The sequence below is a fragment of the Acinonyx jubatus genome, chromosome A1 (genome assembly GCF_027475565.1).
Source record: "Acinonyx jubatus isolate Ajub_Pintada_27869175 chromosome A1, VMU_Ajub_asm_v1.0, whole genome shotgun sequence".
NCBI lineage: Eukaryota > Metazoa > Chordata > Mammalia > Carnivora > Felidae > Acinonyx > Acinonyx jubatus.
This window is the reverse complement of record NC_069380.1, coordinates 190,751,785-190,776,785: the sequence shown is the minus strand read 5'-3', so window position 1 is coordinate 190,776,785 and position 25,001 is coordinate 190,751,785. Positions and strand designations below refer to the sequence as shown.

The 25,001-nt window shown below is 42.9% G+C and overlaps 1 protein-coding gene across 2 annotated transcripts in view; it reads left to right on the top strand.

Moving 5' to 3' along the window:
* The window catches only part of GRIA1 (glutamate ionotropic receptor AMPA type subunit 1), a 312,249-nt gene extending 288,483 nt beyond the window's left edge, over nucleotides 1-23,766 (top strand). For both annotated transcript variants that reach the window (XM_027077529.2, XM_027077522.2), the window contains exons 15-16: nucleotides 6,103-6,237; nucleotides 13,884-23,766. In XM_027077529.2, the coding sequence (XP_026933330.1) occupies nucleotides 6,103-6,237; nucleotides 13,884-14,084 (336 nt within the window). In that variant the 3' untranslated portion in view covers nucleotides 14,085-23,766. The remainder of the gene's footprint in view (nucleotides 1-6,102; nucleotides 6,238-13,883) is intronic.
* The last annotated feature ends 1,235 nt before the right edge of the window (nucleotides 23,767-25,001 follow it).

Sequence of the window (25,001 nt, the reverse complement as noted above, 5' to 3'; positions counted from 1 at the left end):
TTTCCTCTATCACAAATCACAGGCTTTGGAGCTGGAAGAGAACCTAGAGAGGATTTAATGCCGCCTTGCCAAAACTTCAAGCATTCACATACCACCTGTGTTATTATTAACTTTGTATGTTTCTTTAAATCTACTACCTTTGTTACTATTTTAATTTGGTTCATATAAAAAGTAGCAGCAGTACTATCATAAATAGAAAATCAACATTTCTTGCAAAAAATAAAAGACAATCACAAAAATAAATATGATGACGACAACAACAACAAATTTTATTACACTTACTGGTGCAACTGAAGTCCGATCTGTCTTGAAAAGGGAAAGGAGCAAATGATAGAGAAGTATTAAGCTGAACAGCACCAAACTGGGACTTTCTTATTGGCTTAGTCAGAAAGTTTCAAAGAGAATAATATCCTTACTTTGTGGTCAGTGTCACTTAGTTCTGTGTATCGTCTAATGCCATCTCCCATACCAACCAGAGGTGAACAACACTCACTTAGTGACTCCCCGATTGCCCAGTGACTCAGCGACAAACCTGGGGAAGAAGTCAGCTTAGGTTCCTAGCCCGCCAGCCACACCTCTTCCCACTATGCCACACTGCCCCACCACCAGTAGGGTAAATCCATCCACTTTGGATGTACTCACCTTCCCATGCTTACCCTCAGCAAGGCCTAGAAGGCAAAAGATACAAACTGCCAGCTCTGTCCTTGCACTGTGTGCAAGCTCCTATCCATGCCCCCTCACATAAAGAGCACTGGCCACCTGGAAAGACCTGGGAATCATACAGTGATGCTCTGCTCCACTCACTTCCTCAACCTACACTCTATAGGCTCCTGCACTAAAGACACCCCCAAGAGGCATTGTAAGAAAGACACGGGTGGGGGATATATCCTTGAGACAAAGAGATGTGGAAGTCATTCATCCCCCACAAACCCTGGAGGCTTCCGGCTCCAGCTAGAATCCTGTTCAGGGTCAGGGTTCCCAGCCTCTGTAAGGCAGAGCAGACAGTGGCCTAGAGAGAACCAGTGACTTCAGGGTGAATCTCCTAGGAGTTATGTGTGTTCCAAGATGACATGGGCAACATACAGCAATTACCTAGATCACAGATTGAATGTGGAAACACTTTAGGTCCTCCCCAGTGCCCCTAAACCACACATCCTAGGTCTCCCACCACTGCCCTAGGAGAAGGGACTAGACACAAACAAAGTTTCTTCCATTAAAACTCTTGCTTTGGGTCCACAAGCCAGGAGCACCTCGGGAGACAGCAGGATCCATTTTCTTTTGACACACAAGACCTCAGCTCTCCAATGCATATTCCACACAGATATTCTGCTCACAGTGAAGGCCTCCTACAGGGATGCCCACTTTATCCCAGACTAATGCCTATGTTTTGGAAAATTCCCCCCACTATAGAAGAGGCCTCAGCTTCAGCTAGCTGGGTTCCCCTCCAAGACCCATACCATCTCCTTGAGTTCTCTGCTGCAGTTTTGTTTCAAGTCAGGATGTTCTGTGGTGCATTGTACAGCAGCCAGTCCCTGAGCACACACTGCTGACAAGAGCCGCCCCCACAACCCTTACTTTCACAGCATTTGCCTTGCCAATTATTAGTACAATGGGCCAAATCTCATCCTGTGTTGCTCTTGGGGAAAATATGCAGGCTGGGGAACTGGCCTAGATTGGAAATGGAAACAGCAGAAGTTGCCAATTAACGTGAGTTCCTTTTTTGCATCCCCTAAAGAAGTTAGTCTCTAGGGAGAATTTATAAGAGGCTCAATGATCTCAGGCCCTCTAGGAACTCCTCAGATGCCCCAAATCTCTTGGGGTTGGGGTGAGTGTCAAAGGTCACTTCATCTAACTATCTAGTGCTCGAATCCCTTAGATGACCCCATCAGTTGTTTCCTGAATGCATCTATGTTTGGCGTACTCACCACCATCCATGGCAAAACATTCCACATTTGGACAGCTCTACTGAATCAAAAGATCTTCCTTAGTTGAATCAAATCCACCTCCCCCTAGCTTCCTCACTTTGGTCCTAGCTAGTAAGTGAGCCTAGCCAACTACTGAGTCTCTATTCCTAGGAAATAATCAACCACTCGGGAAAATGGCTCATGGGCTAAAAATCCAAGTTCTGGAAAAGCACAAGTGAAAGCCTATTATAGCAGGAAGGCTAATAGGTAGGAAATGGGTTGGACTTCTCTCTAGACCCTGAAAGGCAAGTCAGGTCACACATTCAGCATGTGAAACAATTGAAGGCAGCCCCTAAAAGTCCAAATGTACAGACATCAGAAAATGTGTGGAATTCCTATGGAATGGAAAGAAGAGCAGGAGCTGGAGGCTTTGCTTTGTAGGAGTTCACACTCTTAACAGGAAGATAAGAAGCAGTTGGAGAAACCTGAAGGCTTGGTCCAGACTTAGCAGGCCTTGGATGATGGGCACCACCAGTCTCTATGGGAGGGAATGGTCCTATGGCCAAAGGCTTTGGCTTCTCCTTGGAACTTTCTACTTAAGCCATTTAAAAAAAGCTTCAAGTCCCTCCTGCTCAGGCCTGGCTCAAACCTCTTCATGAAGACTTAAGCCAGCCCCATATTCTTGGACGGGATGTTGGCTCAGAAACACAGAGGGAGTCTGGGACAGTCCCCCATTATGTGGGAAGAGCAAGAAAAAATGTGAAAATTAAAACCTCTCCCTTCCACATGAGGGAGGCGACAATTCGAGACAACAGGTTAAGGGGGATGGATGAAGGGGGGGTGCTCATCACCATGACAACAAGCCCAACAATTCTGAAAGATGGATTTTTTTGGGTTTTCTTTTCACCTGTCATTCTTCTCAGTGCTGTCACTCTCTTCCCTCCCTCCTGGCAGAAGACAAGTTGTGACTTTTTCACTCCCACCAACAAGCTGCCTGGCTTTTGGGAGTACAGCTGCTATGGGATGGAAGGAGAATGGAGTCCCCCAGAAGGGTGCTCAAAAGACTCAGGTTCTAGCTTTTCTCTCTCCCTGGTCATATCTGGGAAGCTTGTAGCTTTCCCAGGAAACATGAACACAGCTGTTCGTACATAAGTCCATGAAGAAACACATCCTCTTGTATGGAGGAATCAGAGCTCTGGTCTGATTAAAAGTGGATTTTTAACCCTGCTCCTGGATATCCCATCATATTCCCAGAGTGAGTCAAAGAGAGTCATTAAAGGCAACTGAACAGAAGACCGCAGCCTTGGGCCTCCTTTGAAAGAACTAAAGTTGGTATGATCAAAAAGCAAATGGTACACATAAGGGAGATCATAAAACCTTGCCTAAATGTAAACTCCCCAACTTTGCGAGCTAAGAAAATAGCAACACCAGCCTTTCATTCCACACCCTATCAAATTATGCCAGATTAGACAGTCGTGCTATATCTAAGTTTGCTTCCTAATACAGGTAGGGAAAGGTCCCAGGTGCCCCCTTGATTCCAGAAGTCTTTCCCTCACCCCCTGTGTTGACATAAGAAGGGGATGAGTGGCACTGTCTGTCCTGCAAGAGGTGGAAAATCCCCATACCATGTGGCTACCCTCTCTGTTTGTATGGGATGTGTCCTCCAACACACATTGTGGTCTCTGTAGGCCAGAGAGACCTCCTTCAGAAGTGAAAGATGCTCTCCACCTCCAGACATAGTCAAGTGCTCAGCCACTGAATGTTTCTTCTTCTGCCATTACATACAATATGCCCTTTATCCCTACTTTCATATGAAGATCTCATCCTGCTTCCTTCCCAGGTATACCAGAAATAGACACCCCACCCTCTATGGCCAAGGAGGTAGATGCCCTCTTAGGGTTTCTTGAAGAGAGTGACCAAAAAAAAAAAAAAAAAAAAGGATGCCCACTACTCCCTTATCCTTGAAGACAATCGTCAACCAAGGTGAACTTGAAAAGACCATGAGGAAGAAAACACAAAGTATTGGTGGCCAAGGAGGCAAGGTGCACTTCAGCTATTGAAAGGCTGATTAGCATGTGAAGCCAACAGGACTTCTTTCTTTCCTCCCAGCTTCCTGCGCACCACCTTCCCCCAGGCCTGTTCCTCATCCACTCCCTCTGAGCATCACTGTCAACCACTCTTTTTTAAGGTGTGAACTGATGACACATTAACATGCCTCCCCACCTTACCCCTAGCCCCGTCTATACAGAAAAGTTGGTTTGGTTTTTAAAAAAAAAAAAAATTTTCCCCCCACACAGATGAGTTTTGTAGGAACTTCTACTGACCATAAATCCTGGTCTCTGAAACAGAATTACAGACCTCCTGAATGACAAACAGGGAGACATTTTGAGTGTACTGAAAAACCACACCAAGTGGGGATTTACTTGTCTAGCCAACTCTTGAACCAAGCATTTTGGGCATATCCCTTATCAGGCCATTATACCAGAGCAGGAGAAATTCTACCCTTTGGAAGAATCATTTCCACTGCTTCCACAGCCAGAATATGCCTTGCCAAGTGTAACCCATATTCAAGAGCCATCTGCTTTAGCAATACAGGAAGCCACCAAAGGGGTGTGCTTTAGATAATCCTACAGCTCTGCTAGCTAGTGCTGCTTCTGGGGACGGAAGACATGCTCCTATTTGCCAGCTGCAGTCCCCAAGCTCAGCCCTGCTGAATCCTGTACAATGCACCAAGTGGAACTAGGGCAGAGCCCACTGACTTAGTCCATAGCAAACTCCTTTCCACATGTCCAGATCTTAATAGGCAGATGTCCAAGGAGTCCCTAGGGCAAGAGAGTTCACCTTTTGTTTGGCTTGCCTCCATCCCCACCTGGAAAAGAATACATACAGAGACATAAAAGCTATATCCTATCCATTGTTACCAACTAACCAACCATGGTGTGTACCTGTGCCAGCTGAAGTGTGCATTTCATTTTAATTCAATGAGAAATTTGTTGTACACGAGCAAACAATATAAACGAAGATGTTAGAGCCACCATGACTCTAAGAATGAGTATTCTTTGAAGATTTAAAGACATTCACTTGCCTGTGTCAAAATTTTGATTGAGCACTTTCCGCCTCTCTCTGAGCTATAACTCTCACCCTGACCACCAGTTTCCTTTGGTCCCCAAAGGAAACTGGTCCCTAGTTTCCTCAGTCCGACAGTTTGAACCTGACTGGAGGTGACAGAATACAGGGACAGTCTCACCACACTGATGGCCTTTCTCAGGCCCCACAAAGTGAGCTCTGTCTACCCACTACTGGACATGGGTACTTATCCCCCAGCCCTGGGAATTAGTCTGTTCCATGACTTTGTTCATCCAGAACCAGTGTAAAATCTTTTACTGTAGGCACCAGAGATTTCTAAATTCAGCTACCTGAGTCTGCCTACGATGTCTTTTAGCAAGCACCTCCAACAGAAAAATGACACCAAATAGCATAATTACTAGGATTTAATAGAGCCATTTTTCTATCCAAGTGCCTTTTTACTATTCTAAGACCCCCCCCCCCCGTTTTCTTTTTTCCCTAGATTGAGACTCAGATCAGTAAGTTAAAAGTACACACTGATTGGTCTTTATTATGTGTGCAATAACTCTCTTATTAAATTGAAATTAAACGTACATCTAGGGAAAAGTTCACTTTAAGTGCCAACTCAGAAAAACACTCAGAGACATAAACAATAAGCAAGGCCGATGCTTTGCACAACGGAGAGGAGGGGGACAGGAACTGAACTAGAAAGGGAGGCACACATTCTCTGAAAGAATAGGGTAAGCTCAAGGATGCAGATTTTGGTAGAAGCTGCCTGAATTTCTTGTGGTGCCTCTTGCCCCAGAACAGGCATTGTGGAGGGAGGAGGGAGGGAAACGTAATTATAAATTAAATATAATCAGGGATGCTTTGGGATATTGTCACACACACACACACACACACACACACACACACACACACATACACACACACATACACACACACACACACCTTTTTCCTAGGAATATTTAGCACTCTATCAATGAATAAAAAGCCTCTCCGACTATTTTGAATGTTAAAAAGGGTGATGGGGTTGAGTGTATGTGTGTAAAAATGCTGTTGCTTGGATGGTCTCTAGCCTTTTGGCTCACTTTACTCTTCCCCCTGCCCCCTTCCCTCCTCCCCTTCCTAGGACAAGACAAGTGCTCTGAGCCTCAGCAATGTGGCAGGCGTGTTCTACATCCTGATTGGAGGACTTGGACTAGCCATGCTGGTTGCCTTAATCGAGTTCTGCTACAAATCCCGTAGCGAATCCAAGCGGATGAAGGTGGCATCGTCTTCCCAGGCCTTTTTCCTACCCTGTTTTGATACAGCTGGGTTTCCTGGGAGTGTCTGTGCTAGAAAGGGTGGAGAGTGAAACAAGGTTGAAGTTAGCTCTGGGCAGGGGCCCAGAAAGCTCCGATGGGAAAGATGATGGGAAAGGAGACAGCTATGAGAAAGGAAGGGAGATGGGATGTGTCAGGGTCAACATAAGGCCTGGGAAACAACTGTACCAGCCAGAGATGGGGTGGTGAGACTAAAAGTTAGGAGTTTAAGTGGACAGTCAACACAATGTGAGGCAAGAGTGGTTGCTGCAAAAGTAGATTCTCTCTGAGTTTTAACAGAAGTGTAGCTCTCAAAATACAGGAGAGGGTGTCTACCCTCTGTAAGATAGATAATCTTGCCATGCTTGGTGAGTTAGGTCTTTTCTTAGTTACTCTACTGTGAGATGGACTTTGGCAAAGAGAATCATGCACAGAAGAGCAGCAAGTTAGCTAGATGACCCTGTTTGCTGAAGGCAAATAGCCGGAAAAGAGAATTGTGGAGGATATGAGAGCTGTCTATAAAAACGTGAAGACTTTGCAGGTGGGAAAAAAAATAGACGAGTTCTGTGGGGTCCCAAAGTGTACAATACGAACTAATTACTAAAAGCTATGGAGAACAGAGGTTAACACAGTGAGATCTAATGTTCTTTCAGAGCTACTGGGAAAGGAAATGGACTATCCCAATAAGTAGCAAGCCTCTCATCACTGGAGGCATACAAGTAGAGGCCAAGTAACTCCGGGGGAGGATATAGGTTCAAATACTCAAAGGGAGTTTGGATTAAATAACCTTCAAGACCCCTCACATTTCATGATTTAGCTTCAATAAGAAAATATTCATGCAAGTGTTAATTATGTAGGCAACACCATGAGCAAGATATCATAATGAGACACAGAGGTTGGAGATACAATCTGTGACCTTCAACAACAAAAAATTGCACAGCAAAATTACTCAGTGAAGCAACTTATAGATAGGAAGGCCTATAGGAATACAGAGGAGGCATAAATTAGAGAAGGCTTCCAGGAAGAGGCAAAAATTAAGAGGAAGGACAAGTGGGATTCAGACCAACAAAAGTGGAGGGAAATGCAGTCACTGAGCAATGTACCCTAGGCTGCTACGTTGGTTTGACCAGACTAAGAAGATTCATTGGTAGGATTTGCTCTCCTAGAATGTGACCTGAGAAACCTATATAACCTCAGTATATACCCACTGTTGAATCACGACCATAGCCTCTTGCCTAGCCACTCTCAGCCTTGGGGCAACAGCCCTACACATATCTCCAGGGTCGCTCTTGGAGAAGACATTGCTGGACATTTGCTTCCCCTGTTTGGAAACTCTGTATTCAGTTCTGTACACAGAGAGTGGGAGTTGGAGGAGGAGGGCCTTCTGTCCTGGCATTCAGACCTTCTGTCCTGGCATTCAGCATTTCCACATCATGGTTCCAGCCTACTTTCCCCTCCCAAGCAATCTGCTCTTACATACTCCATACTCTAGCCACCCACCTTGTGCTTCCCACCCATGTGCCTTAATGCAGGCTAATCTCTCTCCCCATCTTCTGCCCATAGGGCCCATTTAAAAGGCAATGTAACCAAGATACAATAACAAGGAACAATTAAGGGATGGTAGTATGATGGTATTTAGCCAGCGGACCTAGGAACACCTCATTCCTACCCTTAACCAGCTCACCCACACCAGGTCTTCTCAGAAAGGACAAAGCAGAGCAAAAGCATGGGCCTCAGACCTTAAACCCAGGGTAGACCTCCAAAGAGCTTGACAAGCACAATAAGGTCTCCTAGAACCTAAACAAAGATTTCTTTGCCTATTCCACCCAAACATAAGCCCAAAAATTCTCCAAAGTGAGGAAAGCCCACTCTGGAGGCAGAGGAGAACAGAAAAAAAGCTAGGTGAACTACAACCTTTATAACACCCCAAAACCTTCCATGTGAGCTATGACCCAAACCAAGGGTTCAAGATTGGCCTGCTACATATCGCAGGATCTCCTTCTCACTGGTCCCCGAGAGCACAGTGCAGTGTGGTGGCTAAAGCACAGGCTCTAGAGACTGTCTGAGCATAGATTCTGCCTGCTCTATTTGCCAACTGTGTCATCTGGGACAAGCTCCAGTAGCTTTCTGATCCTCATTTTCTATAGAATGGGGCTAGTGGTAGGACATATCTCATAAAATTATTGTGAGCATTGTGTGATAAATGGACATAAAGGGATTGTCAAAATTCCTGGGTCATAATAAGCTCTCAATAAATAACAATACTCACACTGATAACTACTATTTATAATAATAATTATTTTTCCCATTAGTGATCAGCTACAGTCTTTTTAAGACTTTCCTTTTACTGCCCCTACTTACGTGTCCTAGGTTTTTTGAGCTATATAGATTGTGAGTTCTTTAAGGTAAGAAGTATGTCTAATTTCTCTTTGGACATTCCATACACATAGGATAATTATCAGTAAAGTTATGTAGAATTGTCCCCAGAAGAGAAAAACTCTTGAAGGATGAAGTGATGCATGGGGGAGAGCTGCTATTTGGGTAAACAAATACGACCATCAAAACCACCCAGGCTGGAAGCACAAACATCATCGTCCAAGGTGGTTCTGGCCCCATCTGTTTGTGTTCATAAAATCACATGAGAGCAGGCATCCATCAAGCAGGAACTGCTTGGACCTCTGACCCTTCCCATGGGATTACCATGTCCCAATAATCATGGTCAGTGCCAGGTAACGGTACCAGGGTGGTTAAAGACTGGGATCCTCTTAAAACTAGACAGTTGGCTTTCACCACTGAAATCACAACATTCAGGTTAAGACAAGAATCCTTAGAAGAGGCCACTGAGTCATGCCATAACTTGTTGGGGGACATTCGCACCCTTTCCTTAACAAAGATGTCCAATTTCTCAGAAGCCAACATCAGGATCTCTTAGACTCATTCATCAGGATCTTTCACCACAATATTTTATAATTAATTCCATTGTTCAACACAACTTCTGCCCAACTCATCAAGGTTCCTAATAGATGTTTTAATCTTCCAACTGCAGAGAAGATACTTTTACTGTCTTTCTTAATCAACCCAGCCCTTCAGTTCTGAAGCCCCACCAACTTCTCTCTTATCCAAAGGAGAAAAGTAGAACACTATCAACCTGCCTCTCAGATGAGTTCACAACTTGATAGTTTTCTTTATTGTTCTGTAATTAGCCTTCCCCAGAGGCAGTTAGCTCTTTACAGACATGTTAACAGTGTCACAGGCCGTTGGTGAGAAACTTCCTTCCTGTTCCTTTCCTTGATCACTGTGTTTGGCCAACTTTTAAGATCTTGAGCCCCTAAACATAGTTTAGGGCCAACCCCCAATTTCTCAACCATGGTCAAAGAGCCTTTCCCCACTGTGCAAAGAAGAGATAAGAAGAAAAGGAAGGGGGGTAGAAAAGGGAAGAAGAAGAAAAGAAGGGAAGATGACATCTTTTTAGTAACTTCCATGTTCAAAGTACTTTATATACATTTTCATTAACCCTGTAATGTGTTGTGCTTACAATTCTTCAGATGAAGAAATAGGGATTCAAAGAAGCTTAAGTAGTTTGTCCTAGTAAGGTCACACAAGCTAGGAGCTGGAAAAACAGGAATTAGACTTCCAATGCAGGAAAAGATCATTCTGAGTACCTACCATGTGTGTCCTCAAGTGGCAGCCACAGTACATAGACAAATAAGATGCAGCGCTATCCTTAGGTTTTCCTGAGGTAGTTGTTGAGGCCATCCATGATTAGTAATCTATTGCTTGTGTGTTGTCAAACCCCTTTCTTTTTTGATATGTCATAGGAACAAGACACACAATAGGTGTCACAGGACAGTGGGAAATCATCCTGGAGGCATTCCTTCCACAAAGACATACTGAGCACCACTGTATGAGGCATTGCTCAGCACTGGGGACATACCTAGGAACAAAACAGACATAGCTTCTGTTCTCAAGAAGCTACAAGTATGATGGGAAGACAGAAAGTAAATAGATACTTACATGTTCAGTGAGTGTTTGAAGAAAAATGCTGGACTGTCAAGTCCTGTTGAGGGAATGAGGGCTGGGACAGATCAGAGAGGTTCTCCTGAGAAACTGGTATCTAGCAGACTTGAAGTATGGAAGGAATTAACCAGGGGAAAGGCATTGCCTGCAAAGGATGCCCATGTGTGAGACACCCAAAGATTAGAACTTATGCCCAGAAATAGGAAGAAGTCCACGCTCACCAGAGCATAAGAAGACTTCAGGAAGAAGAGAACACATGAGAGGTGGGGACTCAGAAAGGGACTTCTGACAACCACACCATTTGAGTAAGATTTAAGTGGTCATATAGTTGCAAAGATACATAACCTAAGACACGCTCCAGATTGAAGTCTCAGATCCCCTTTCCTCTGCCTGGAGAAACAGACCAAAACTGAGTCCTTCACTGACATTAAAGACAACCAGGGTCTGTATTATTGCCCATATTTCTCCCTGTGGAAAACAATTGTATGTGGCAATACTGACATGAACTGTATTTAAGCCACAGCAGCTGAAGCTTTACATGTTTGCCTAGAATTATCAAGCAGCTGAGAGACTTGGTAACACAGGGGTGTGTCCTCCACAGCAGGCAGTCACTCTGGCTCTTAGCACACATGCTAGTAGGAGGTCATCACTGAGGTTTGAGCTTTTATTAGGATGTTCTAGGATGTGCAGAGTCTGGGAAGACTTTTCTTAGAAAAGCAAGTGGCTGGGGACTTTGGATGTAAACACTGTTAGAGAAATGAGTCTCTCAAGAGTTAACCTGGGGGTGCTGGAGGTTGGACTTTTAACTCACACTTTTCTCCCTGGGTATCAGCTTCAAAAACAACTGTAAGGATGAACTTTAAGAATGGCTGGTATGTCAAGGATGGACGAGGGAGAACTTCATTTCCTAGAGGCAAGGGGAAGAAGGACATCAGCTTATGATAGCCTAGCTACAGAGGGTACAATTAGAAGGTCATCCACTTTGACACTAGGTGACAGATAACTACAACCTTAAGTCAGTTGGTCCGAAGTCCTCACTTTCTCTATAAAGTGAAGGATATAAACTAGATGTGTGTATTTCAACCTTGCTTGCACATTAGAATCACCTGAGGAGTTTTTAAAAGCCCAGATGTTCAGGCCATGCATCACACCTAGTAAGTCAACATCTTTGAGGGTATATCTGAGGCATCAGTGCTTTTCCCCCGAAAACTCCCCAGATAACTCCATTGTGCAGTCAAATTTGAGAACTAATGATCTAGTCATTTGTAGTATTGCTTTCCAATCCAAAGTTTTGACTCCATTCATCTGTTCTCCTGAGATCCCATAAGTGTCTTAGAAAAGAAGCCGGTAAGCAGGTAGCACTCACTGTCAGTAGGATTATGGAGTTATTGACCTTGGAGAAGCCCTTAACTTCCAAGAAAACCATTTCTGAGTGGTGTGAACATGGAGGGTTTTAGCTACATGCCTAGCTAAGTTATCTCAGACTTTGATAGGCACCAATATTTACTATGCCACCAATCTTCTCCTTTAAGATAAATTCATCAAGTATCACCAACTTCAATAGAATATTATGGGAATATGTGAGACTTTTTTAGAAACAAAGCCCAGGATTATCTGTGTGAACTTTAAACTTTATTTTTTAATTAAAGGGATGTGGTAGAGAAAAATCATAAAAGATAAACATCCCAACTTAATCAATAGAATGTTTCCTCATTCCCATACACACAAATAAGCATAAGTGAGAATAAATAACCATTAATTCCTTGGGTTTTCTTTTCACATTTCACCCATAGAGCATCACAGTAGTTTTTATTTGGACTTCACTTAGAAGAATGCAATCCAGGGCACATTTCCTCTTGAGTGGAGGACAATCAAGGCAGAATATAAATAAATCAAGTCCGGAGGCTTGAGGAAGAGGCAGAACCAGTGTGGGTAGAGCATCCTTTGGGGCAAATCTGTCTGAATCAGTGATTTTAAAAATAACTCTTAAAAAAAACACTGTCAGAATTGCTAGTAATAATACTTCCAGCATAGTATAGTACAAAGAATAAGAATTAGGTCAAACTGCTGTTTATGTCTATCTGGCCACCAGAGAGTGACTGACTTCTCTGATCACTAGGATCATGGAAATATGCAGAGAAGAAAATTCATAAACTTGTTGAGAAGGGTTCTAGGTGGTTGGGTTTTGTTTTTGTTTTTTTTTTTTAGACAAATTTAAGGATATCTATTCAGCATCTAACTACATGCTGGGTACTATGGGAGACAGCTATAGACTGGGGGAAAAATGAACCCTGCCCTCCTCCAGACAGCTCTCTTAAAGAAGAGAAAACCCACAAACCTGAAGCAGAACCATTACAAAAGCATGTGTAATGTAGGAGTACTAGGCTGAAGGGGGCAAACACTTGATGGTACAGTCTAGGATGGCTTCAAGAAGGAGGTGAGAACAGAATTGAAGGATTGGTACAATTGGTCTCAGACACCTCTCAACTCATAGACAATTCTCCTATATATGATTCCCAAGAAATCAACCCCCACCTCAAAAATTCTATGAGTATCTCTTAATAGGAAATTAAAAGTGACAAGAAGAGAGACAGGTTTGGATTTCATGTCATGAAGCTTCTTTTTCCAAAGGAACTCAGAACAGAACCCTTCTTCTTATCTAATAAGATATGGTTCTAATTCCAGGTTGTGGTCTTGAACATTCTACCTCACTCATGTGACCCTTAGGGGATCACCGGAGTCCTTTTCATATCTAGAAGTCTAATATTTTGGAAATCACAAGCTTAATAGCAATGAACTGATGTGTCAGTCTAGAAGTCAGGTTATATGTGCTGTTGGGAAGCAGCTGACCTTCAGATAATGATCTTTGGAACGCATTCTCATTTTCTTTAGCACATGCTTCTTTCCAATTACATTTTTACTATTATTCAAACAAGTCCTATATTCCCATAACACATACTACTAGAGGCAGGAAAGAATTTTTCCTAAATCAAATCAGAGGTAGTTTTAAATTTTAACTCAGCAGTAACATACTTCTTTTTTTTTTTTTTAACATTTCAAATCATTTTTCACGCAGTAGCACCATTCTTGCTAACAAAAGTCTGCAGGTGCATAGATTATCACATTTTACAAACATGGAGATTTTAAAGGTTTAGAGAGGTAAGGAGATATGCACAAGGTCATACAACAAGTTGATGTCAGAACCAGAACTAAAATCCCAAGTTTCCCAAACCCCTTTCTAGAGCTTTTCCACTTGATCATGTTGCTACATTTATTACCATTAATACTACCATGGAATACTTCTATCTTTAGAAATCACAGAATATAAAAACTAGAAAGGATCTTAGTGACCACCCAGTCTAACACACCTCATTACACAGAGAGAACAGGAGGTCCAGAGATGAGATCAGACTTGTCCAGAGCCACACAGCTGTTTTGTGAGTTCATGGGAAGCCAAGGTTAGCATTCCAGATAAGGAAAGGGGTTGGGTGGGGAGGAGAAGTGGAGTGAGATTTTAAGTCCAGCTTTGACTCATTCTCCTTACCAGTCACTGCCAAGGACCTGGGGAAGAACCCCCGGTCCTCCTGAAAAGGGTTTCTGTTTGATCCCACAGCAATCCATCAATGAAGCCATACGGACATCAACACTCCCGCGAAACAGTGGGGCAGGAACCAGCGGTGGCGGCAGTGGAGAAAACGGCCGGGTGGTCAGCCATGACTTCCCCAAGTCCATGCAGTCGATTCCCTGCATGAGCCACAGTTCAGGGATGCCCTTGGGAGCCACAGGATTGTAACTGGAGCAGATGGAGACCCCTTGGGGAGCAAGCTCAAGCTCCCCCAATTCCATACCAAGCCCTTCAGTGCCAAAAACAGTAAAATTGAAACGCAACCGCCACCAACCACCATGACCACAAGGATCAGATGATTCACCAGATTTTCCTGAAGAATTGAAAAATCATTTTGCCGTCCCTTTTCCTTTTTTGATGTTCTTTCACCCTTTTCCGTTTGCTAAGTGAGGATGATAAATAACACTGCACCGCAATAAGGGGAGAATAACCCTGTTGAACAGAGCCTGTGTCTCTGAAAATGGAGTCATAGGAACATTAATGAGGAAACTGTACTGTTTTCTTTTAATTCATTTGTTAATGTGTCTTAGTGTGTGCAAGATTTTCTTTCTTACTAATATCCATGGTTTGAAGGTTCTGTTAGGCCCCTTCCTCCTCCTGGCTTCTTATTCCCAACTCCCTACCCATGTCTCTTCAGTTTTCAGATTGGAGATTAAAGATTCGCTCCACTTTACAAGCAAGCAAAAGGAAAAAGGCAACCTTCAAACTAATTCGCTATGGGAGCTCTCTAAGTTACCCTCCATTTCTCGACCCCAAGACATGGATGAGGATGGATGTTGTTGGAGAAGTGGACTGCCTTCCCCAGGAAGGGCACCTCCTAGACACTGATGTAGCTGAGAACATGTGCAAAAAGCAATTCAGACCAAGGGTGGTGGAGAGGACAAAGGCAGGTGTGCAGTCAGAGGAGGACTCACAAAGTTATTGCTGGAGTCTCAGAGAGAGCTTCCTTTAATGCGTAACAGCCATCCCATAGACCTTAGGTGGTTTCTTCACAGAGTCAGCCTCAGCACTGAGCAGTATGTCTTTCTGCTATGCTCAAGCCCAAAGGCACTCTGGTGGCTGAATTGGCCTCCTGAACCAAGTACAGCCTTGGGAATAACTGACAGCCCGGGAGATATTGCCCATGATTGTCACTTTTCATTTGCTTGACATCTGAGCAGGAACCCCACTGTGGAGTAGACTCTCTTTGGAGCCTCTGATATGGGGGAAAATGCTATGCAAACTGAATGCAAAAAAAAAAAAAAAAAAAAAAAAAGGATGGAAGAATTTTGGAAGAGGAAGCATCATTGAAGCCCACAAGCAACAGAACCTTCCATGGTGTGCACTGTCCTAGGATTAAGAGACCAAGTCAGCTTAGAGTTTTGCTGACCTGGAGAACTTGGATTTTTATGTCCATATAAAAATGTTGTTTCAGCATGTGGCCACTTTAGAAAGTAAAATACCCAAGGCTGAATTACTTTAAGGAAAACAAGGAGATGAATTAAGTTGATAATGACATTGGGGACCTTAAGATCACTGACCCCAACTTCTAACCCAAGAAGGCTGACCTTCCCCCTGGCTGAGACAGAATGAGGATGTATTATTCCAATGACCAGACTCAATATGCCCATGATTGTGACTATAAAGCTGAACTAAAGCAAGTTTAGAGAAGTGACAGGGTACATAGAGAGAGGCTCAGGCTGACTGCAACTTTAGTTGGAAAGGGGGTTCCTGGTACATAGCTTTCTTGGAGATCCCAACTCTCATTCTTGGTGCAATTGGCTTCCAGCTGTCCAGCAGCCACTCTCCTAGGTGCATGATTCAGTGCGTGCCATGTGTCTTTAGCTTTTATTGATAACCATGTTCTGGCTTATTTCCTTACCCCCTACTTCTCTCCAGTCTTCTCTGCTAGGGGTTATCATTAGCAACTGACAAACTAAAGGTTTGGGAGCCTACCAACAAGTAGGTGCAGCATGATTGGCTTCATCTGTGGATTCTCTCAGTGGACACCCACCATCTCTATGTCTCCCCCATTCTCCTAGTATCAGCCGTAGCAAAGAACCATCCCCAAATCAAACTCTATGCCCTTTCAACTCAAGTGTTGTTCAGTCTTTTCACGTGTCAATGTGGGCATGGTACGTGAAGCAGGACCCTCAAGATGGATTTTTTACTTCTCACTACTGCCAGCTGATGTCCTCCCCATCCCCTGTCCTCCCACCAGATTTTTGTCAGCCCTTAGCCTACCACTGCAGAATATGATATGACCTGTCATTAGGGAGTGCATTTCAGAGGAGTTAGAAATATCCCTCTTACTATCAACATGCTTCAAAGACCTTTTCCTTTGGTAAGATGCCTCTCCAGCCACCGAGCTCACCACTAACATGATCTGATAGGGAGAGACCATCTAAGCTAACAATGAGAGTATATGCTGTGTGGGGGTCCAAGACTCCACAGAAGATGCTTTTTATCAATAGAGGGGTGACGGGGGAAAACAAAAGCAAGAAAAAAGTTAACTTGTATTATGTATTTTTACTACACTTTTCTTAAAAATAGAGTACTGGGAAAACTCTGAAAGAGATTGACATTTTTCTCAACAGGAATCCATACTTAACAGTTCTGGCTTTCATTAAATTTTGCTCTTTGGTACCTGGGCCTTTTATTTAACATCTATATTTGTTTTAATTCTCTTGACAGATGTGTGAAAGGATTTTTGCTTGATCAAACACTAAATATTTTTTTGGTTCCTGTTTTTCTTTCAAGTAGCCAGGGTTTGTTTTTTTTTTTTTCTTTTGGTATTTGCATAAAATGAAAGTATCACCAAGAATTAAATCACTGTGGATCCATTATCTACTTTTCATATTTGTCCATTCCATTTTTTGTGCCATTTCTGAAGCCAAAGCTCTAAAGGTTATGTTATTTCCTTATTGCTGAACATTTTTAATGGTAACCACCATTCCTGATTCACAAACAGCTCTCAAATGAGTCATTTCAGCTAAACTAGTTCACCGTGAGTTATTCATTCAAACAGGATAATCAAAACAAAAAACAAAAACAAAACAAAACAAAGCAAAAAACCCGAGTAATATTGGTTTTCAAGGGCCACCGTTCCAACTGCATAGGGAGCACGGCTTGACATACAGTGGTCACAGTACCTCCAGAGAACTGGATGGTTCACAGGGTATATCTCAGACACCCCCAGTCTTCTCTGGGGAGTGTCTAGGTGGAGTCTAGGTGTATCTGTGATGTGCGGAGTCACAACCAAAACCAGTTTAGACCATGCTTAAACATAGATCATCCTGGTCCCACACCACATGATCCTCTCATTCTTTCCTGCAAGTTTTTCTTTCACTCCAGCAAGATGGGCTTTCTCTAAAGGATCTGACATTTATTGACATTTAGATACCGATGATTAAGAACAACTTCAAATGTTTTCTTTCCCAAGGAATTTGGCATATTAACAGGGGTCAGAGATCTCAAATAAATTAACAAAGTTCTAATTGTGGCATTTCAGAGAGTAACCACCACCTCTATGGTAAAGGGTTGAAGGAAGGCAAAGAAACCAGTGGACTTGTGTTCTTTTGATTGAAGCTCCAATCATTATTTCAACACCTACAGTCACCTCCAGCATGTAGGGTGCCTCTGAATGAAGAAACACTTTAACAGTGTTTCTGTGGAGAAACACTGACAGGTGGAGAAAATTAATCTCTGTCACCTTTCTTTCAAATAGCTGGGATAATGATCATAATGGCTATAAGAGCACATGTTACCATGTACTGAGCATATGCTATGTTAAGCACACTTCACACTTTCTATATTACTATAATGGCCCTCTCAGGTAGGGCCTTCTGAAAGAGGAACTCAGACTTTAAAAGATTACATAACTTGCTCACGCTCCTATAAGTGACAGAACCAGGACTTGAACTGGGTCTGCCTGAATCCAAAGCCTTTACATTACCTATCTCACTGGTAACCAGGTCATGATGCATGATGGTCAGGAAAATAGCAGGCAAGCAATTCTCTACCTTCTTATAAAGCCAAAATAACTTTTTTTTAAAAAAGAATGCTTTACAGCTATACCTGCTATACCTTTGGGAAAGCCAACCTGTCTTTCTGAGTTAGTAGAAATCATTACTCCAGACCGGACTGCAAAAATGGAGAAGAGGAGAAAGAGTTACTTATCGTCCCTTTAAAATAGATCCAGGCTAGGGAGCAGCAAGCACATTGGAAAGGGGACTGAAAAGCAGGTCCCCTGCAAAATAGTTGATTCAGCCTGAAGAAGGATCTTCAGGGCCATCCTGGGGAAATGGTGCTAGCTTTTTGTACTAGCTTTTTGTATGACTAAGACCAGGATCCATTCTGGGAGTTACAGGAAATGGACTTAGTCTCAGCTACAGAAAAAGTTCCTAATGGTCAGAGTATCCTCAGAGTATATTGGACTGCCCCTGGAGTCAAGGAGATGCCACAGGTGTGAAAGTTGACATACATATCCACTGATTTTCCTTACTTTATCTTGCATCTTTTATAGCCCTATTCAGGTTATTTGTTCAATAACACCCTAATATAGACTTCAGAGAGAGGCAGCAATACCCTACAGAAATGAGCATGAATATCTTTCAATGAAATCTCAAAACTCAACTTATCCTAATTAAGAAAAAAAATGGCAAGTTCTTTCCTCACCAAATGCTAATGTTGTTTCAAGGAAAGAATGTCTAGGCAATACATTCCTATCTCACTTTACAGCTAAGAAAACTGAGTTCTTGCATAAGAAGCCATCTTCCTTTTTACCAAATACAATGGCATTTTCCCCTTGGGACTATGGAGACTTGACTGCCATCAGGTAGTCTGTGTTCTGGTGTTAGTCTGGCCACTGACAACCTTACTTCAGTGCTTTGTAATTTTCAAAAAGCTTTTATTTCTTGAAGTTTCCAGATCACATGATGAGTATAGAAGCAAATTGGTACAGTGGAAAGACCTAGATCAGGATTCACAACACCTGGCTTCTCTTCCTTCTTCCTTTACAATCTTGGACAAGAATATTATTAACTTCTCTGAGCCTCATCTTTCTCATCAAAGATCTAGGATATCTGGTGTCAAAATAAGCAGTGATACTGAATGCTAATTGCACACTGGAATCACCTATTGAACTTTACACAAATCACTAGTGCCCAAGATACATCTCCAAATATGGTTTATCTGAGCTCAGGCATATTTGTCAGTGTATTGGTGTTGTCTGGTTTTCTTTTAAACTTTTAAGTGATTACAATATGCAGCCCGGATTGAGAATCACTGCAGTTGTGTCAGCTTGGGAGTCAGAGAAAACGCTCATAGAAACTTATCTGAAAATTACCAAGAACTATATTGGGTCATTTCTGTCAGTGGTCAGACTAACACCAGAATGCAAGTTACCAGATGGAGTCAAATCTCCCTGATCCCAAGAGAAAATACCATTAGATTCACCTGATAAAAGAGGAAGAAAAGATACTGTTCCCAAGGACATGGGGTCTGAACACTCCTTTCCTCCTTAGGCATGTCTATAATAACATAACATTCTCCTGGGAGAAGAGAGAGACACAGGACATTAGAGATAAGATACAATTATCAAAGATATCTCCTCAGGAAAGGGCATGGTGGGGGTGGGAAATAACTTTGTGAAATGAATCAGCTTTCAACACAGCCAGTTATTTTCCAAACGGGAAAACTACTTGGCTATTTCCATTATAAACACCAAATCCCACCACTTGCATTTTTAACATAGTCCCCTGGAAAGAAGTGCCTACTGACCTAATCTTCCATGGGCACTCTGAGTCCTACTAAGACAAGCCTAACTTCTCTGTACCACACTTGCCATTTTCATAGCCCTACAAGGAAGGAGGGAACCAGCATTGGCTAAGCACTAACTGCATACCGGGTAAGAAGCTAGGACAAATCTCTCCTTTAGTCCTCAAAACAATCCTGCGAGGTGGGGATTTATCACCCCCACTTTGCATAAGAGGAAATGGAAACTCAGATTCAGAACCCAAGGTCATGCAGCCAGTCAATGACTTGACCTAGATTCCAATCCCACTCTGTCTCTCTAAAGCCACCACCCTTTCACTTTACCTGACTGCCTCCTAAGATTTCACCACACTAACGAAACACACTGGAGATTGAAAAAAATATGAAGCCGATTGCCTACATTGCTGCCAATTTGTGGTGTGACCCTGGGCAACACATTTCCTACTCTGGGCCTCAGTGACCTCATTTGTGAAGTGGGAGAAGTGGGATTCATCTAATTGGTCTCTAAGATCCCTCTTAGTTGTAGCCTTATGTCACTGATTCTCAACCAGAGCAGATTTTGTGCCTCCCGGACAGTTGGCAATGTCTGGAGATATTTTTTGTTGCCACAACTATGGGCAGAGGTGCTGACGGCATTTAGTGGGTAAAAACCCAGGGACGCCACTAAATTTCTACAACACACAGTGCAACTTCCCACAACAAAGAATTATCCGGCCCAAAATGTCAATAGTGCCAAGGTTGAGAAACCCCATCTTATGTAATTACAGCATTGCAATACCCAGTTGAGCATGGACGATGGCAGAATAAGGCTGGAGAGTAAAAGCGCAGGGATCCTGAATCAGGTGAACCATCAGAGAAGGTGAACAGTTACAGGATTTTGTCAAGGAATAAACCAGGTTTAGGGAAGTAAGCTAAAGTCAGAAGTGTTTGGCCCACAGCATAAATCTATGGAGCCCAAAGAAGCCATGGATGGGGGTTCAATCAGGCAGCCAGAGCCAACAGCTGTGGCTCAGGAGGCAGTAGGGGCTCTGCCTGCAGAAGAGCTTATGCTCTACCCAGTCTCCTTTTGCAGGTGGCTCTGCAGCTAGAATCAGCTGAGAGGTGTCCAGGTGATCCCTACCACACCCACCCCACACCCACAAAAAAACTGGATAAGCTTCATTTCTAATCCCAGAATATACACTTTTTCTTCTCATCAACATACATAATGAGCACCCATGTCCACAGGTAGATGTCATGGGGAATAAGGAGTCAAATAACTGATAGTCCTGTCTCATGAAGTGTCAATAATAGGAAGAAAAAATAAAGCTCAGAAACACCATTAAGTATAACACAAGGCTAAAGTAGATGGAAAAAGTTGAAGTGCCTGGATGCAGGCTTCCACATGCTGCTCGCCACCTTGTGTCCAGCCTTTAAAAAGGGGACTCTGAATAGATGCTATTCACTCTCTCCCTGATCACAATTTTCCAGCCACCCAGCTTCTGTCCTGTTTCTCAAACATGCATGGCATCCCCAGCATGCCATGCTTAGCTCCATCTCAAGGCTCTTGTGCCTGTTGGTTCCTCCACTTGAAACCGTTTTCACTTGCAAGACTAGCTCCTTACCCATGTCTTGGCTAAAAATGTCGTCTCCCCCAGAACATCCTTCCCTCTCCACCCTATGCAGACTAGCCCTGATGTCATTCAGTCTCACATTGCTCATCACCACCTAATCATATCTTGTCTACTTGCTTACTGTCTGCTTCTTCCCATCTAAAATACACTCACAAGACCAGGGACCCTGTTGCCGTAGCACAATGCCAGATACATAATAGAACCTCAATCAGTATCTGTTGAATGACCTGAGGAATGAGAGAGGTAGAAGTGAGTTGCCTTTTAGTGCCCAAAGGAGGCAGAGCTCTGGGGAAATAAGGGAAGGAGGTGATGACATTCTTGTGTTGCCTGGGTAGGCATTACACAGTCAGAGACATAAAAGGCATTCAAAGAAGGAGGTGCAGAATGAGTCAGAGTGTCAGGGCAGGAAGAGGCAGGGTCCGTTTGGGAAAAGGGCAAGTACAATGCAGCTTGTGCCGCATGTCCAGGCAAGCAATGACAGAGAAGACTGGACTGGGCGTGAGGAGTGTTTATTTAATACATCATGAAATAGGGAGTTGAAGTTTTGGGGGCTGAGGAAGAAATCCATTCTGGTATCAGGTATTGAGTTTAGCAAGAAGCATGTATTTTGGGCACCTACTCTGTGCCAGGCACTGTGCTAGGTGTGCTCTATACCTACCAAATATAATCACCACGGCAGTTAGCCTGTGGGGCCAGATTACCACCCCACTTTCATTCCTGAGCAAACCGAGGCTCAGAGGTAGAAGTGGAACTTTAGACACCTAGATTTTGTGTAATTCCTCCAACACAGGAATTCCCATTACAGATTATAGGAAGCCATCTGTCCACATGACAATTAAAAAAAAAAAAAAAAAAAGCCCCAGTAGGAGACAGACCTGCCTCCTGTGGATGGCACTTGCCTGACCAGGGAAAAAGGTAATGACTTTCAGAGCACTAATGGGTGTTGTACCACCAAAGACATTGTGATGCAAGGGATTTTTGATCCAGTCTATAGCCAATAAAAGGAACCAAGATGGGTTTATAAATCAAGTCGGGAACACAAAATGAGGAAAGACAGGTGCTTTGCAACATATTCACCATTCCAGCCCCATTCCAGCCATAGTAAAACATTTTCATCAATTCCTGAGGAGTGGAGGTATTTTGGGCCCATGGGAAATGTTGATAATAGTATCTTATATGTATCACATGGCAGGGGCTCCTTGGATCTAAGGATTCTAAATAAGTGTGTGTCTACATTTGGACTATTGCCACAGTAAGGCCGCTACTACCGACAAAGAAAACAGCCCACAAAATCAGTCCCTAAACACCACATTACAGGAACTATGTGGTACAATCATTAATGGTGATCAGCATTACCACTACCATTTGTTTGACATCTGCTCTGTGCCAGGCATTTTACGTACATTGTCTGATTTCATGCTTACATATCCTTGGGGAGAGATAGTCGCATTTCCTATGGATAAATGTTTTACCTAAATGGAAGAGAGTCAGAAAAGTTCAAATGGTAGGGGCCTTAGAAATCATCTAATTATTATTTTATCCAACTATATTCCATAAATAAGTGACCTTGAGGCCCTAGAAAATTATTGACTTTCCCAGAGTGGTGTAAGTTCCTAGTTAAACCAAGACTGGCTAGAAGCTAGCTCTCCTGGCTCCAAGTCCTGGGTACTTTGCATGTAGAGAGAGATCTTCTCACATGCATACAACCCTAAAGCTCACTGTCTGGCTTTTCATCTGGCTCTGTAGAGCTAGTTAAGTGTACCTGGATAAACTGGACCATGATCTGGGAAAGCTTTGTTTTGGATTGAGGAAAATTGTTGAAAATTCTTACGAGGACTAGTCTCAGATCTAAAGTGGGCAAATGTCCGGAGAGTGGGACTTTAGAATAGTGATAAAATTGTCCCCCAACTAAAAAAAAAAATTTTTTTTATGTTTACTGTGTCCCAAAATTTCTTATCCGGGACAAAACCTTTTTTATTGCACAAACTTAAGTTTCTTTAGAAATGTTCTTGGTAAGCAAGAACAACTGGCAGAGGCAAACTGGGTTAAAATGCTTGTTACCAGGTGTTTTCCTAATACTAGCTTTTGATAGGAATAGTAAAGAGGTACTTGGGATAGGGACACAAGGAGGTAAGCAAAGAATTCAGAATGCAAAATTCAAGGCTGCTGAAGGAAAAAAGCACAATTTTACAATTAGGAGGCCCTTGCTTTAATGTGCCTACCTGAAAAGTAATCACACAAAGACAAAACAAATTGGTTATTCAGCAGAGAAGCCCACGGTTGGACATATGTGGGGTTTGAAGTGGAAGATTAAGCAGTTAGCTAAATAATTCTGGGAGGAAAACAATGCTTTAAAAAATGTTTATCTAGATCTGTTAGAAGGAAAATTGTTCATCATCCTTTTCTTCATCTTGCCATGAAACCATGATCAGAAAAAAAATTGTTTTGATATTTCTTTCAATAAAAATGTGTTGTGACTTAGAGGGTCTGTCTTTAGACACAAACTCATTTAGAGAGGAAAAGGCAAAAAGCAGCTGCTAATTTCATTTGATTGAGTAATCAGTTTAATGAACTGCTTAGAAACCATTTAGCAATGATATAAAAACTAACTTCTCAGCTATTGGAAAGCCATTAGGAAGAATCCAGTGCTGTACGGATAATAGACATCTCTGGGCTCCAACAGTTGGCATCCCTTCCTTTGGGGAGCTGGTCCCACTCCCATGGAATCACGTGGTGTTGGCTGTGCTGCCTACCTCGGTAGCCTGTCCTTCTACACACCTCTGGCCCAGGCCAGAATAGTCCTGTTCTGCCCTGGCCACAGTGATTAGGCTAGACATGATCTTGTGACCCAAATCTGGCCAATTCAAACCCTTTCCCAAGACTTTTTAAATCTGTAGTTCAAGTGAGAAGAAGGCCTTTGCATTTTGAATCCAAGCTAAAATTATCCAAGGGCTATCTTCGGACTCATGTAGATCAAGATTTTTTGCAGTAGGAGAGAACAAAGCCAACTGACCCAAGCCAAGATGCATGATGTAGGAAAAGAGTCCTGATGTCATCTGAGGGCCTGGAACCAGTTCCAAAGGCCAGACTTTAGCCGGTTACCCAGGGATGAGAGTTAATCACTTGCCTCATCTGCCTAAGCTACTTTGGGTTAGATTTCCATCTCTAACAACCGAAGGAATCCTGATTCATCAGTCACTGACCAGCTAGAAACTGTATAATAAGTATTTAAGAAAAAGTCAGTAATTGAGCTCTAATCAGTGGTTTCTATTCTGGCAACTGGTTTCAAACTGGTCTGACTAAATTCAAATGTTTCCTGTCCAAATCCATTTGCAAGTGCTGAGGCACCAGGGTCACCATCCTGACTCCTGTCAGCCTCCATTTTCTCCTCTGCTATCAGGGAAAAGAATGTTTTCCTATGGACCCATCTTCTGAGGGATGCTGAGACTGTTAACTCATAAATACCTGAAAATTCTCTGAAAAAGATTTAGTGTTAAAGAAGCAATAAGTAGGGCTTCAAAAAGGGTTTCTTTCTGTACATAAAATTTTATTTCCTTCATCCTTTGAAAGGGAGGATATTATCAAAGGATCTATACCTCCCTCTCTCCTGTTCCCTTCTTCCCTTCTCCTCCTTCCTCATTCCTCCTCCCATCTCCCTCTCTCTGTCTCTCCTACACACACACACACACACACACACACACAGAACCACTGCAGGGAG